A 14,141-nucleotide genomic window follows, 5' to 3' on the forward strand; every position below is an offset into this window, starting at 1 on the left:
ACCATACTGGTTTGCTAGGGCTGTCATAACAAAATAGAACAGACTGGGTGGCTTAAACAACAAATCCTCATTTTTCTCTCAGTTCCGGAGGCTGACAGTGCAAGACCAAGGTGCTAGCAGGGTTGGTTTGCTCCGAGGATTCTGCTTCCTTTGCAGATGGCCGGCTCTTGCTGCATCTCCACGAGGTTGTCCCTCTGTGCACATGCACCCCTGCTGTCTTTTTTTGTGTTCAAATTTCCTCTTATAAGAACGTCGGTCAGATTGGATTAGGGCTTACCCTAATGTCCTCATTTCAACTTAATCCCCTCTTAAAAGATTCTCCAAATATAGTACTGGAGGTGCTTCGACATATGAATTTGGAGGGTAGGGATACAAGTCAGCCCATAACAGGTACCTGACCCCCCAGCTGTCAGAAAGTAGGAGAGGAGGCTCATTCTCCCTCTGTTTGTCTGTAATGGGCTCTCCTGTGGACTCTGGCATATGAAAAATGCTCAATAAGCACTCATTTTATGAATGAATGAATGTGTGAACTGATTCTGTCCTAAATGCAACAGGTGACAGACTACTGAAAACTTTTATGGGCATCCCTTGTATAAAACTTGCATATAAATAAAAAGAGCAAATTATCTGTCTATGATGGTGGATGCCCATCCAAACACATTTCCGTGGAAAATGTTCCATTTATAAGTAGATCTTCATCATCTCACAAATTGACTTCTCAGGTTCATGACAACGAACATCATTCCAGCCCCATTTTCGTGAAGGATGACGAAAATTTACTACGACACAACGCTCTAAAGGGTCATTGGGTTCACCTGAGTGCCAGAATCTGAAAGGGAGAAAAAGGATGATAGTGTTTCAAAATAAACAAATAACATTTTGGAAAGGGTTGGAGACTGTGAAGCGGCCAGGGTTAAACTGTGAGAGGCAAGGTCAGATATACCCAAATGCCCCTTCTCTTTTTTTTTTAATTCCAAAATATGAAGGGGGTACAAATGGTTTTGTTACGTGGAGAGCTTTTATAATGCTTTAGTCAGGGTTATGAGTGCCCATCACCCAAATAGTGTTCATTGTACCTATTAAGTAGGTTTTACCTTTCCCCTCCTCCCCCCTCTCCAGTTTTTTTTTTTTTTTTCTATGCACTGCTTTTGGAAGCTGAAGAACAGGCAAATTCCCTAGACCTGCTACTTACTCTCTGTTATTTTATGCAAGTAATTTAATTTCCCTGATTTTCAGTTTTCCTATTTAAGAAAATGGGACTAGAGTAATATCCTTATATATTTCACATAGTTGATGTGAATGGCCAAAGTAGTAATGTGTACTAAAGTACTTCAAAGTTTGTAAAAAAAAACCTACATAATTAAGAGTAATTAGGCCAGGCACAATGGCTCATACCAGTAATCCCAGCACTTTCAGAGGGCAAGACCAGAGGGTCACTTGAACCCAGGAGTTTGAGACTAGCCTGGGCAACATAGTGAGATCCCTGTCTCTACAAAAAAAATTTTAAATTAGCCAGGTGTGGTAGTGCACATCTGTAATCCTAGCTACTCAAGAGTCTGAGGTGGGAGAATCACTTGAGCCCAGGAATTTGAAGCTGCAGTGAGCTATGATTTTGCCACTGCACTCCAGCCTGGGTGACAGAGTGAGACCCCGTTATCTAAAAAGAGTAATTATAAGACTATCGGAATTAACATTTTCACTTTATGAGAAATATTGAATCTTAGTAATTGATTATACTATTGATGAATTTTTTTTTGTTTAGAAACTTAACACATTAACTGCCACGTGAGTTGTATTTAACTCATGCTAGTTTCGAGCCTGGGGCCTTGTGAAGCATATGTAACTCACACATCTCTTCACCTTGGGAGCCGTGAGAACTATTTTTCAAGTTGTATATAATTCACGCGCAGAAAACAATAAAAAATAACAAATTTTTCATTAAATTAGAAAGGATCATTTTGTTTTTGAAGTTTTTATACTATTTTCATAATAAAACATCGTGGCCCCAAGGAAAAAATTGTTTTTTCCAGTGTGGCAGTCAATGTGTTAAATGTAGCAGCCTTTGATGTCAAACAGACTTAGGTTCAAAAAAAAAGTGCTGTGAGTTTTATTGTCTGTTTCTTTGCTTAAGAGCTCACAGATGGAACATCCTAAGCTCCCTGCATGACCCAGGATTCCATTATTTAATTCTCTACTCACGTGGCACTTTTGTTGTATGGTGTCTGATCAACCCATTGCCAATGTCTCTGACCTTCTGGATCTGACAGCCCCATAAAATAGGCAGAATCTTCATTCAGATTCTGGATGATAAAATCCTGAGGGAAGAAAAGAAAAGAATCATAGCGTTTAGAGAACTCAAGTTGAATTGAATTCTTTATGGCCTTAGGGGCAAGAGAAGAAAAGAAGGGAATCCAGGAATGGCCACAAGGGGCCCCTACCCAGGTTTGCTGTGGCTGAGGGGGCAGGATCAGAGACATCACTTGTGAGCATGATGTTTAGCATGTACAGAAGTGAGTTCTAGCCATGATCGTAATAAATTCTCACTTTCCTTACTTCTTTGCTAAATGATCAGATTCTTCAAAGCTCCGCATGTCGTGGGGAATTTTCTTCCTCACTCTTAATATTTTCTTCTTGTGAAGGGAGTTGAATTAGTAGATCTTAAGGTTTCTCTCTGCCCTTTATTCATACCCAGGGGAGAAGTGGCTCTTCTGACCGGGAAATTTGGTAAGAATAACTGGGTATGCTTGATACGCTTGGGAATCATAACTGAGCGTTCATAGCACAACTATGCCTTCCTTCTCCGGGAAGCTCGCTCACAGACAGCAAGAGGCCTTGTTGGATTTCCCATGGATATTTCTGTCCTTAGTGTGAGCCAGTCACAGTCTTGTTGGTGGGGTAAGGCAGTCTGGTTCTTAAGTTACACTAAATTGACATTTTCCTATTTAACCTTTGTCAACAATAAAGGTAACTTTTTTTGTCCTTCCTGCTTTATGCTTTTTAACGTCTTCATTCATAGCCTTTGCAGGGAAGATGATAATTACAGTCCCCTCACAAGCCCCAACATTGTATAATCAATTTTTACCTGAGCAATTTTTATTGGGGAAATTTCAGGGATGCTTTATTTTCACATATGTATCAATTCTTGATTGTGGGTTCTTGCAACTTGATTTTTTTTTCAAGTTCTCAAAATATGACTTCTCACTGAGGCAATTAATTATTTCTAAGCAATTTTGTAAATTGAATTTCATATAAACGGGAGATATCAATTCTAATATCTCTACTAAATGCAAAGCAGTGGGACTTCTACTTTATTTCCAATAATGGTAGATTAAGTAATTTGGATCAAACTTCTTGATGAAATCAACTTTATAAACTAGATGAAATATGAAAAAACTCAATATCTCAAGAGCTCAGAGAATAGTGAAAAATTACCAGGCCAAGATGTCAAAGAGAATGGAAATCCCAAGAGATGAGCCTGGAAATCATGGCCACTTTTGCTCTAGGGACATTTTGCTGATCCAGAAGAGGCAATAGAGGGGTTCAACAGCACTTCTATTTTTTTTCTTCAGGACATTAAAGTTTATATTTACTTTAAATTTTCACATGGCACAGTCCAAACGTTAATGCTTACAGGTCATTTTCAAATTAAGATGTTTGGCTGCACATAGTGGCTCACGCCTGTAATCCCAGCACTTCGGGAGGCTGAAGTGAGAGGATTGCTTGAGGCCAGGAGTTCAAGACTAGCCTGAGCAACATAGCGAGACCTCGTCTCTACAAAAACTAAAAAAAATTAGCCGGGCATGGTGGCTCAAGCCTGCAGTCCCAGCTACTCACGAGGCTGAGGCAGGAGGATCGCTTGAGCCCGGGAATTTGAGGTTGCAGTGAGCTGTGATGATGCCACCGCACTCTAGCTGGGGAGACAGACTGAGACCTTGCCTCAAAAAAATAAAATAGGCTGGGCGCGGTGGCTCACGCCTGTAATCCTAGCCCTCTGGGAGGCCGAAGCGGGTGGATCGCTCAAGGTCAGCAGTTCGAGACCAGCCTGAACGAGACCCCGTCTCTACTAAAAATAGAAGGAAATTATCTGGCCAACTAAAAATATATATAGAAAAAATTAGCCAGGCATGGTGGCGCATACCTGTAGTCCCAGCTACCCGGGAGGCTGAGGCAGTAGGATCGCTTAAGCCCAGGAGTTTGAGGTTGCTGTGAGCTGGGCTGACGCCACGGCACTCACTCTAGCCAGGGCAACAAAGCGAGACTCTGTCTCAAAAAAAAAAAAAATAAATAAAATAAAATAAAATAAATAAGACAAAGATGTTTCTTCTGAGAAGATGCAATAGAATAAAAAAAGAAATTTATTATAATACTAGTAGTAGTTGCAATTATTAATTGTCATACTATGTGCCAAGTATTGTGTCATGAGTTTTTATAAGTTATTTCATTTAAATCTTACAACTACTATTATGAGGAAGAGACTGTTTCTGTCCCCATTTTATATATGAGGAAACTGAGACTTAGGAAGATAAAGTTACCAAAGGTCACACAACTAATAAATGATGGAGATCTAACTTGATGGTCAGTATTCTTAACCAGTATATTACACTGCATTACGGGAAACATAGAGATCTAGAATCAAATTTTATTTTATTTGTTTGTTAATGTTATTTATCTATTTTTTAAGTTCTTTTTTTGTTGTTGTTGTTTTTGCATCAGCTTGCTGACTGGAAAATTTTGGGATTTTTTTGAGACAGAGTCTCACTCTGTTGCCTGGGCTAGAGTGCCATGGCATCAGCCTGGCTCACAGCAACCTCAAACTCCTGGGCTCAAGCGATCCTCCTGCCTCAGCCTTTCTGGTAGCTGAGACTACAGGCACTTGCCACCATGCCCAGCTAATTTTTTGTATTTTTAGTTGGCCTGGCTAATTTTTTTTTTTTCTATTTTGTAGTAGGAGTCTTGCTCTTGCTCAGGCTGGTCTCGAACTCCTGACCTCAAGCAATCCTCCCACCTCGTCCTCCCAACATGCTGGGATTATAGGCATGAGCCACCGCTCCGGCCGAGAATCAAATTTTAGAAAATCAAATAATATTGTACAAATAAGAAAAGGTGTTTTGGCTTAGGTTTTCAGATTAATTTGAATTCATACAAACCTATATGCAACACTGTTAGTGGCTTGTGTGTACCTACTTCCATTTCCACGATATTCATTCATTTATTCATTCATTCTGTTGAGTGCTTAGACTCTGTGCCGGGTGTGGTATAGGAAGTTGAGACAAATACAAATTTACAACACAGCTGGGCAGACAGGATGAACAGCACTTTTGACAACTTTGTAGCATTAGGATATAAGAATTAGATTCCAGAAAGGGGTGAGGGTAAATAGGCAGTGAATCAGACCTCATAGAAATTATCATCTGGCTTTGAATCATTTGGATATTATAGAAATTTCAAGCCCTGAAATTGTATTAATGTCATGTAAGACTTGTGCCAAGGCATATGGCAAGAGCAAATGAAAATACTCTCTGGAAGAAAACATTATCTTAATCTTCCAATTATTTTTATAAATAATTTTTCAAATACAATGTCTAGCACACAATGAAAGATAATTATGCTCATGAGGACCGTTTAAGACATACTATAAAACGACTGTGCTTCTTATGTTCTTAAAGATAAAAGACAAACTTGAACATTCGATTGAACATTATAAAGTTTGACAGTGTATTTGAAAGACAGGCAAAGAGAAATTCTAGATTTGAAAAATTCAGTAACTGAAATTAGAACTCAGGCCAGGCATAGTGGCTCACACCTGTAATCCTAGCACTCTGGGAGGCCGAGGTGGGAGGATTGCTTGAGCTCGAGTTTGAGACCAGCTTGAGCGAGAGTGAGACCCTCTCTCTATCAAAAAGAAAAAAAAAAAAAAACCCAACTGGGTGTTGCGGTGTGCACCTGTAGTTCCAGCTACCTGGGAGGCTGAGGCAGAAGGATCGCTTAGAGCCCAGGAGTTGGAGGTTGCAGCGAGCTACAATTGTGTCACTGCACTCTACCCAGGGTGACAGAGTGACATTCTGTCTCAACTTAGACAAACAAGGAAAAATAAATGTTCCATATTAGGGAGATTTTCCTTTATTTTTTTTTAAACCAGAAGTCTTTTCTCTGTCTTCCAACTTTCAGGGCAATAGAAAAAGACACTTTTCCTCAGTCAAGAAAGAAAAATAGGCCAGCTGACCTCCTTGCCTATTATATAGAAAGTACCTCTTCATCCTCAGTGCTGATCACGGCTAGATGAGCCCCCATCATGGAGCAGTTCTTCCAATGCTCGGCCCAAGATTGCCTCACAGTAGAAACAAAGTAGCAGCTAGACTGAAATGAACTCCACAGTGTTGGGCAGCAGCTCCAGTCTTCCAGAATGAGCATAGGAGAAGAAAAAATATTGAGAGAATACCTTTCATATAAAGTTATATGGCTCACTAAGTTTTGGTTGGTTTCCGTCAACAATTTCCACAAATTTTCCGGAGCTGAATTTATTGACTGGTATATTTACTAATCCCTAGATCATTTCACTCCAAACAGGGACTGACAAACTTTTAGTTAAGGGCCAGATAGCAAATATTTTAGGCTTTGTGGGTCGTGTGGTCTCTGTTGCCACTACTCCAATCTACAATTGCAGTGTGAAAACGACCATTGATAATATGTGAATAAATGATCATGGCTCTGTTCCAATGAGATTTTATTTACAAAAGCAGACAGCCGGTTGGTTTTGGGCCATGAGCCTTAGTTTCATAGCCTCTGGTTTAAACCCAGAAAGAGTATTTTACAGATAAATACTTTAACTCCAAGTCCTTGTCATTCAATGTGGGTCATATAAGAACCCTCTCCACATCCTGTGCAAAAATAGTCTTGACAATTTTCTATGTATCGTTAATAATTATAAATGTAACTATCTATCAGAGTGAAGCATCCCATCACAAAGAATGAGTCTAGAATAAGACAGACCTGGGTTGCAACCTCATTTTCCGCACTGTAATTTTGAGAAAATTATATAACCAGTCAGTCTTAAATTTTTTTGTTGTTTGCAGATGGGGATGTTTCTCAGAATTTTGAGGGATTGAAGTGACATAATATATGCAAAAGACTTAAGAGCACCCCTTTAGAAGTACCAGTTTTTGCCACTGTCAGCTCAGCACTATAGATCATATATACTCCCTCTAACAAATTATGAATACGTAGTCCATGTCAAAATAATTATTTTTCTTTATGTTTTGATATGTAAATATTTATACATTGGCATATATTATGACAAAGTAAATATTGGTACATATTATACCCAAACAATTTGACAAGTTATGTTATTCATAGTTCTTATTTGAAGAAAAAGTACGAAGCAGAAGCAAATAGGATTATTTGCCCAGCAAATAGGATTATTTATTGATTTAGTTTTTAGACAGGATCTGACTCTGTCACCCAGGATGAAATGTAGTAGCACAATCATAGCTCATTGCAGCCTCCAACTCCTGGGTTCAAGCGATCTACCCATCTTGGCCTCCCAAATTGCTGGGATTACAGGTGTGAGTGACAAATATAGTAAATTATATTTTTAAGATATAACTTATTAGGTAGAATTAATTTACTTCACAGGTCCTGAAGGAGCCCTAACCTTGAAAAATAGCCTTTGGCTAGAAATCTTCACACTGGGTATGCATACCCCAAGGCTTTCCAAAAGGTATGTGGCAGCAATAAATATGTATTCTTTCCTACTGTCATATAAGTTCTGTTTTCCTTTCCACGTTAGCTCTTCTATATTACACAAAACAAAGGCATATCTTTCATCTGTCCTGAAAATCACTATGCCCTAAGATGGAAAAAAAACTCCACAGTGGGAAAGGACTATTTGAAATATTTTTACAGAAGCCTCCTTTAATGATTAATCAAGGCACTAGAAATCTCCATTCCACAGGGTTGCCTTAAACATTTTTTTCCACATGAATTTACTTTTAAGCATTATGAATGGAGTATTTGGGCTCTGACAGGGATGTTGTGAGGTCAGCCACATAGTTGAGTGTGGGCGGTGGTAGCATGACAGTTTTCATACAGTGACCTCACCTATTTCGTACCCTACTTACTGTCAAAGAACACTTTGATCCAGACTCTAAAGTCTAGAGGCAGATTCTGATGAGGGCAAAGAGAGATTTGAGGAGAAATATTGAACGCTAAAAAAGGCTTTTTTCATGATTTAGAATTGGAGGCAATTCTTTTCAGCTATTCTCAATAGCTAGTCATCACTAGGGTATGCCAGTGGTTGGAAAGAAAAAATTTACCTTCGAATAGCTGACGCAGTACAGGTTAGTGACACTGACACTTTTAAATACACTGGGAAATATCTGGTACTACCAAAATTTTCAAATTGCACTGGATAAAACTGACAAATTCAAAATTATATAATTCCTTTTAAATTCGGTGTGTATTATTCATAATTGATTAAAACCTATGTTATCATCAATCATATCATGAAATATTTATGCCAATTACAGCCAATTTTCTTATTTCACCTTTTCTAATGTTATTTTCAACCTCTAATAACAAAAAATAAAATCATATGCTAGCTGCTAGAACAATTAGTTTTTAGAAATATGTATCTCTTTTTTTCACTAAAAAGAGGAAATTTTGATCATGTTTACCAAAATTAATGGAATTATTTCTGATTTTTTATGTGTTTACATTTAATTATTTCGTAAGCCAAGTTAATTATATTTTCAAGCCAGGGTTAATTATATCAATGTAAACACATTTTCCAAAGTAATATAATGCCTAGGCCGGGCGCGGTGGCTCACGCCTGTAATCCTAGCTCTGGGAGGCCGAGGCGGGTGGATCGCTCGAGGTCAGGAGTTCGAGACCAGTCTGAGCAAGAGTGAGACCCCGTCTCTACTAAAAATAGAAAGAAATTATCTGGCCAACTAAAAATATATATACAAAAAAATTAGCCGGGCATGGTGGCTCATGCCTGTAGTCCCAGCTACTCGGGAGGCTGAGGCAGTAGGATCGCTTAAGCCCAGGAGTTTGAGGTTGCTGTGAGCTAGGCTGATGCCACGGCACTCACTCTAGCCCGGGTAACAAAGTGAGACTCTGTCTCAAAAAAAAAAAAAAAACAAAAACAAAGTAATATAATGCCTTGTATCTTAGTTTTTGCTTCATATGACACATGATTTTAGCTATATGTTATTACAAATTAGATCATAAGTTTTTCTTTTTTTTTTAGAGACAAGGTCTTGCTTTGTTGCCTGGGCTTGAGTGCAGTGGCGGCACCACAGCTCACTCCAACCTCAAACTCCTGGGCTCAAGCGATCCTCCTGCCTCAGCCTCCTGAGTAGCTGGGACTATAGGCCCGAGCCACCACACCCAGCTAATTTTTGTATTTTTTGTAGAAACTAGCTCTTGCAATGTTGCTTAGGCTGGTCTCAAACTCCTGGCCTCAAGTGGTCTTCCTGCTTCGGCCTCCCAAAGTGCTAGGATTATAGGTGTGATCCACTTTACCTGGCCAGAAAATTTTTATAGTCTTATAAAAATGGATAAAATCATTATATTAGAGCTTCCATAATTTAAACTTGACTTCTCTAACAATGCCATCGAAAGTGCATTTAGAATTTGTCAGTGTTCTTTTTTTTTTTCCCAAAATGTACATTAATATGGTTATGTGAATAGAAAAGTTAGAGTTTTTCTGACCCACTAAGTCTGGTTTGACTTACTGGTTTGATAGTAAAGGTAAACTTTGCTAATTAGGTTATACTATAGCCATTGTTAAAACAAATGTGAAACAGGAACAAAAAAGAAAGAATAAGCCATTCTTTCCTTCCCCATACCCCATTTTTGTCACAACCTGTTTCATCTACCCTCTTGTGGTAGTTTTGAGGAAGAAGCTCTTACTATCTCATCACCTCTCAGTTTCTCCCTATGAGTGGAGAGTGAGTTATTTTGTTCTTGAAAAAACAGTCTGACATCCGTTGGGTCCCTGTTTCTTTCCTGCAGAGGATTAAGGCCATGAAGGCATTTCTCGGATGTAGCTTGCCTCCCTTTGGCTCCGTGCCCGGCAGTCCCTGATCCCGGACACAGACGACCACTTATTTCCCTAGGAGGGGACTAGGCCTGGACCAGGGAGCAACATTTTGACCTCACTCTAAGCCACACTCTACAATTTAGTTTTACCATCAAGAAAGCTGATAATTTTATTCTTATTTGAATCCTGTGTATATTTATTTCTCAGTTAATTCAGGGCTCTATAGAGAGATGGATCTTATTTACTGTTAAACTTGGTGATGAATTGGATGAGGGGGTGAGGATGTTGAGTAAAGAGGAACTGTTAAGACCAAATCTTGACTTTTGGGCTTTAGCAATGAAGAGGCAGGAGGAAGACAGACAGTTCTGAGGACCCTTGTTTGGTACTTTAACTGTGAGACGTCTATTTAAGATATCCAAGTGGCTAGTTAAAGAGAGCAGCAGCATGAACCAGCCTGCAGTTTGAAACTTTCAGAGCCAAAGATGTAATGTATCACACTAGGCTTCTGGGGAGGCCAAGGTGGGCTTGAGCCCAGCAGTTCCAGGTTGCAGTGAGCTGTGATCACACCACTGTGCTGCAGCCTGGGTGACAGAGCAAGACTCCATCTCTAAAAAGATAAATAAAATAAAAATCGAACTGGGAATTTGATGAATAGTAAAGGAAGTCTTGTTGCTCATTGCAAAGCTGTACCTTCTACCTCCTTTTCTCCAGTGACGCAGGTCAGACTTGAATAATTCTGTTGATATTCTCGTAACTTGGACAGCTTCTTGATGGTTTTGCTATACACAGAATTATTGTAAGTCACTGAAAAAGAGAAAGCAGGTTAGTTCTCATTCTTTTAAGTGGATCTATGTTGTGCTATAGAGCCTTATGCTCTCATAGGGTCTACAGCCTCTTTTTCTCCCATCCCGTGTCAACCCACACCGCTCTCCTCCCATGCTTCTTTCTGTGCAAGCCTGGCAAAAAAATGTGTGGCCATCCCTTTCTTGTACTCATTTATGTTGTTTGTTTATAAGTTTACATATATACATTGGTCTCTCCCCACTAGAATGTACAGTCTAGGGAAGGAATTTCATGCTGCATACCCAGCACTTAGAAAGTGAGCTACTCATGGAAGGTATTCAGTAAGTATTTGTTGACTTACTAGCTAACAGCATCTTCCTAATTCTGTTAATCCGGAAAGATCACAGGTCTTTTAGTTTTTCTGAAATTTTCTGATTACTGTAACTACAGGTAAATAGATGGGGGTAAAATTAAAAACAGGGTGAAGCCTAACCTTTTGGAGACATTTAGGCATCTTTCACTAAAAATGGCTCTTCTGCTAATTGGCACGCACGTAGAGCAAGATCTGACTTTTTGCTTATCCTCACTTAATTCTTTACTCATGTATCTCATTATTCTGATTTTGAGACTAAATCTGGTCACAGTCTTCTATTTTCCCTTTATGTCTTTAAGTTCCTACATGTCTTCTTTCCTCTCGAGTAAGTAACTGTCCTTGAGCCCCTTTGTCTCTTGCCCTTTGTTGTAAAAAGTAAAATAAGGTTTAACGTTAGTAATAATTCTGCTTCTGAGGGTTACACTGAACTGTGAGATGTTTGTACAACTGGGAGGAGACTGAAGACTGTATTATCACACATTTGCACTCAACATAGGAAATCGTCATACTCAGTAACTTCCTCACACATGGTTCATTTCTATTTCTAATCACATTATCAGATAATAGAGCAAGTTTTGACAACCAAATAGTAAAAGAGAAAGCAGAGAAATTTCTGAGATCTCATAAAAATATAAACCTTGGCAAAGGGAGCCGGCAATTAGCTTACTTCTTTTTTTTTTTCTTTTTTCTTTCTTTCTTTTTTTTTTTTCATTCCCCATGGATTTGCTTATTCTGGATAGCTTACTTCTTTATTCCTTTATTGTGTTATTGTTTGAACAACTTTCCTTGTCATGTTGGGAAGACTCCCATATGAAGATCAAAAACTTACAATATTACAGTTATAGACTCAGAGAAGGTATGGTTTTTATGCTTCCAATAGAGGGATATTTTGGAAACAAAGGAACAGATCAACATTGGCGAACTGATAAACGTAGTAGTAGGAGATAGAATCCTAGATGGTGACTACCACCGGCATACACATCGAGCTGGGGTTATCGTCATAAACTGAATTGTGTCCCTCACCCCAATTCATATGTTGAAGCCCCAGCCCCCAGTGTGATGATATTTAGAGATGGGGCCTTTGGGAGGTAATCAGGTTTAGATGAGGTTATGAGGGTGGGGCCCTCCTGATGGGGTTAGTGCCTTTATAAGAAGAGACACCAGAGAGCTTGCCCCCCACCCAGGTGACAACACAGTGAGATGGCAGCTTCTGCAGGCCAGGAAGAGAGCCCTCACTGTAGCCGGCCCCTTGCGGTTTTAGTGCCCCAGCCTTTTTAGTGACCACACAATGTGAATTCTGAATAGACCCTTGTTTGGGCAACCTGGTAACCACTTGCTTCTTGCCCAATACCCTTTGTTCTCATGGTAGCCATTAACTGCCAGTGTACTGGTTTTTGGTCAAGCAGTACAAACATTCCAGGGTCACAGGAAAAATTTATTTATTTTTTCCCATTACTGTTGAATGCAAACAGGAAAACTTTATGAATTTGCTTTGCAGAAGGAGTGAAGGAAGAAGTTAGCTGCTTATATTCAGAAGTCTGGTTGCTCAAGATGTTATCTGAGACTGAAGAAACACAGACTCCACTCTCGGTCTCCTGGAGCCTCCTCCCTTACTACCCCCTCCTGCAAAAAACCTCCCTACTTCATCCCTTTGGGGAGGTGGATCTGAGAGTTCTTGCTCTCCTGTCTTCTTACTTTGGCCAAATCAGATAAACTTTTCTCTGCCACCAAGCACCTGCGTCATGACGTTTGGCATTTGCTCAGCTACATGAGCATGAATTTGGGGGTCTATAACATCACTGGACCCGACTATGCTGACATCTTGATCTCAGACTTCCAGCCTCCAGAACTGTGAGAAAATAAATTTCTGTTGGTTAACTAACCTAGTCTATGGTATTTTGTTGTGGCAGCCCAAGCTCACTAAACCAGTTATGATCACATGTGGGAAAATGTGACTAAGACTGGGCAAAGTAAGCCTAGAAGTATAGATAATTATCCAAATAATAACTGATAATAATAGTAGTACTAACTTATTCCGTGGAAATCATGGCATTCTCAGGGTTTTCATTTTATGTCAAGAAAGGGGAAACTAGTTCTTCAGGAAATCTATAGAAAGTGACTGGGAAAGGTTCGAGAGGTCCCTGCGTTTCAGCCAAGAACTTACCCACAGAGCGCACAATGAAACAGGCGCTGAGGAGTGAGATGGAGACCGCAGCCACAGACCAGACCTTCACCTGGAGCCACCAGAATCCTTTCTCTGTCAGATCAGCAAGACAGATGCACAGTTACAATCTCCACTGCCAGGGGCCTGGGAAACCAGAATCCCAAGGACCTTAGAACAGGAAAGTTTATTTGGTGTCTTGAGATATAGGAAAAAAAAATAGAAATAAAAAAAATTAAAATAACAATAAAGTCTATGAACAAAACTAAAACAGAAAAAATGTGAAAGCAAGAAGAGATCATAGAAATTCCCTAGAACAAAAGACCAGATAGTACCCTGGAGCCCAAGACAAATCCAGGCAAAACTCAACCAGAGTGAACTGCACGTGCCAATTCCCGACTCTCTTTCCCCTTGAATCTCACTCGCATCCTTCCCATGATTCCTTGTCTTTCTCCAATATCAAATTTTATTATTATTGTTTTTAGAGTTGGGGCCTCACTCACTGCTGGGGCTGGAGTGCAGTGGTGTCATCATAGCTCACAGCAACCTCAAACTCCTGGGCTCAAGCGATCCTCCTGCCTCAGTCTCCTGAGTAGCTGGGGTTACAGGCACAAGTCACCACACCTGGCCAATTTTTCTATTTTTTGTAGAGATGGGATCTTGCTATTGCCCAGGCTGGTCTTGAACTCCTGGCCTCAAGAGATCCTCCCGCCTTGGTCTCCCAGAGTGCCAGGACTACAGGTGTGAGCCACTGAACCTAGTCTCTCCAATATCATTTT

At 39.8% G+C, this 14,141-nt stretch overlaps 1 protein-coding gene across 1 annotated transcript; it reads right to left on the reverse strand.

The window, feature by feature from the left end:
- Positions 1-670: 670 nt before the first annotated feature.
- On the reverse strand, positions 671-13,474 carry LOC123640611 (C-type lectin domain family 4 member C-like; the record flags this gene model as incomplete). Its single annotated transcript, XM_045555202.1, has 5 exons — positions 671-829; positions 2,200-2,315; positions 6,250-6,395; positions 10,736-10,849; positions 13,366-13,474. Coding segments are annotated over 5 exons (633 nt in total), but the record flags the coding sequence as incomplete, so codon positions are not given.
- Between the last annotated feature and the right edge of the window lie 667 nt (positions 13,475-14,141).

Source organism: Lemur catta, chromosome 6 (genome assembly GCF_020740605.2).
Source record: "Lemur catta isolate mLemCat1 chromosome 6, mLemCat1.pri, whole genome shotgun sequence".
In the NCBI taxonomy this organism is placed as follows: Eukaryota; Metazoa; Chordata; class Mammalia; order Primates; family Lemuridae; genus Lemur; species Lemur catta.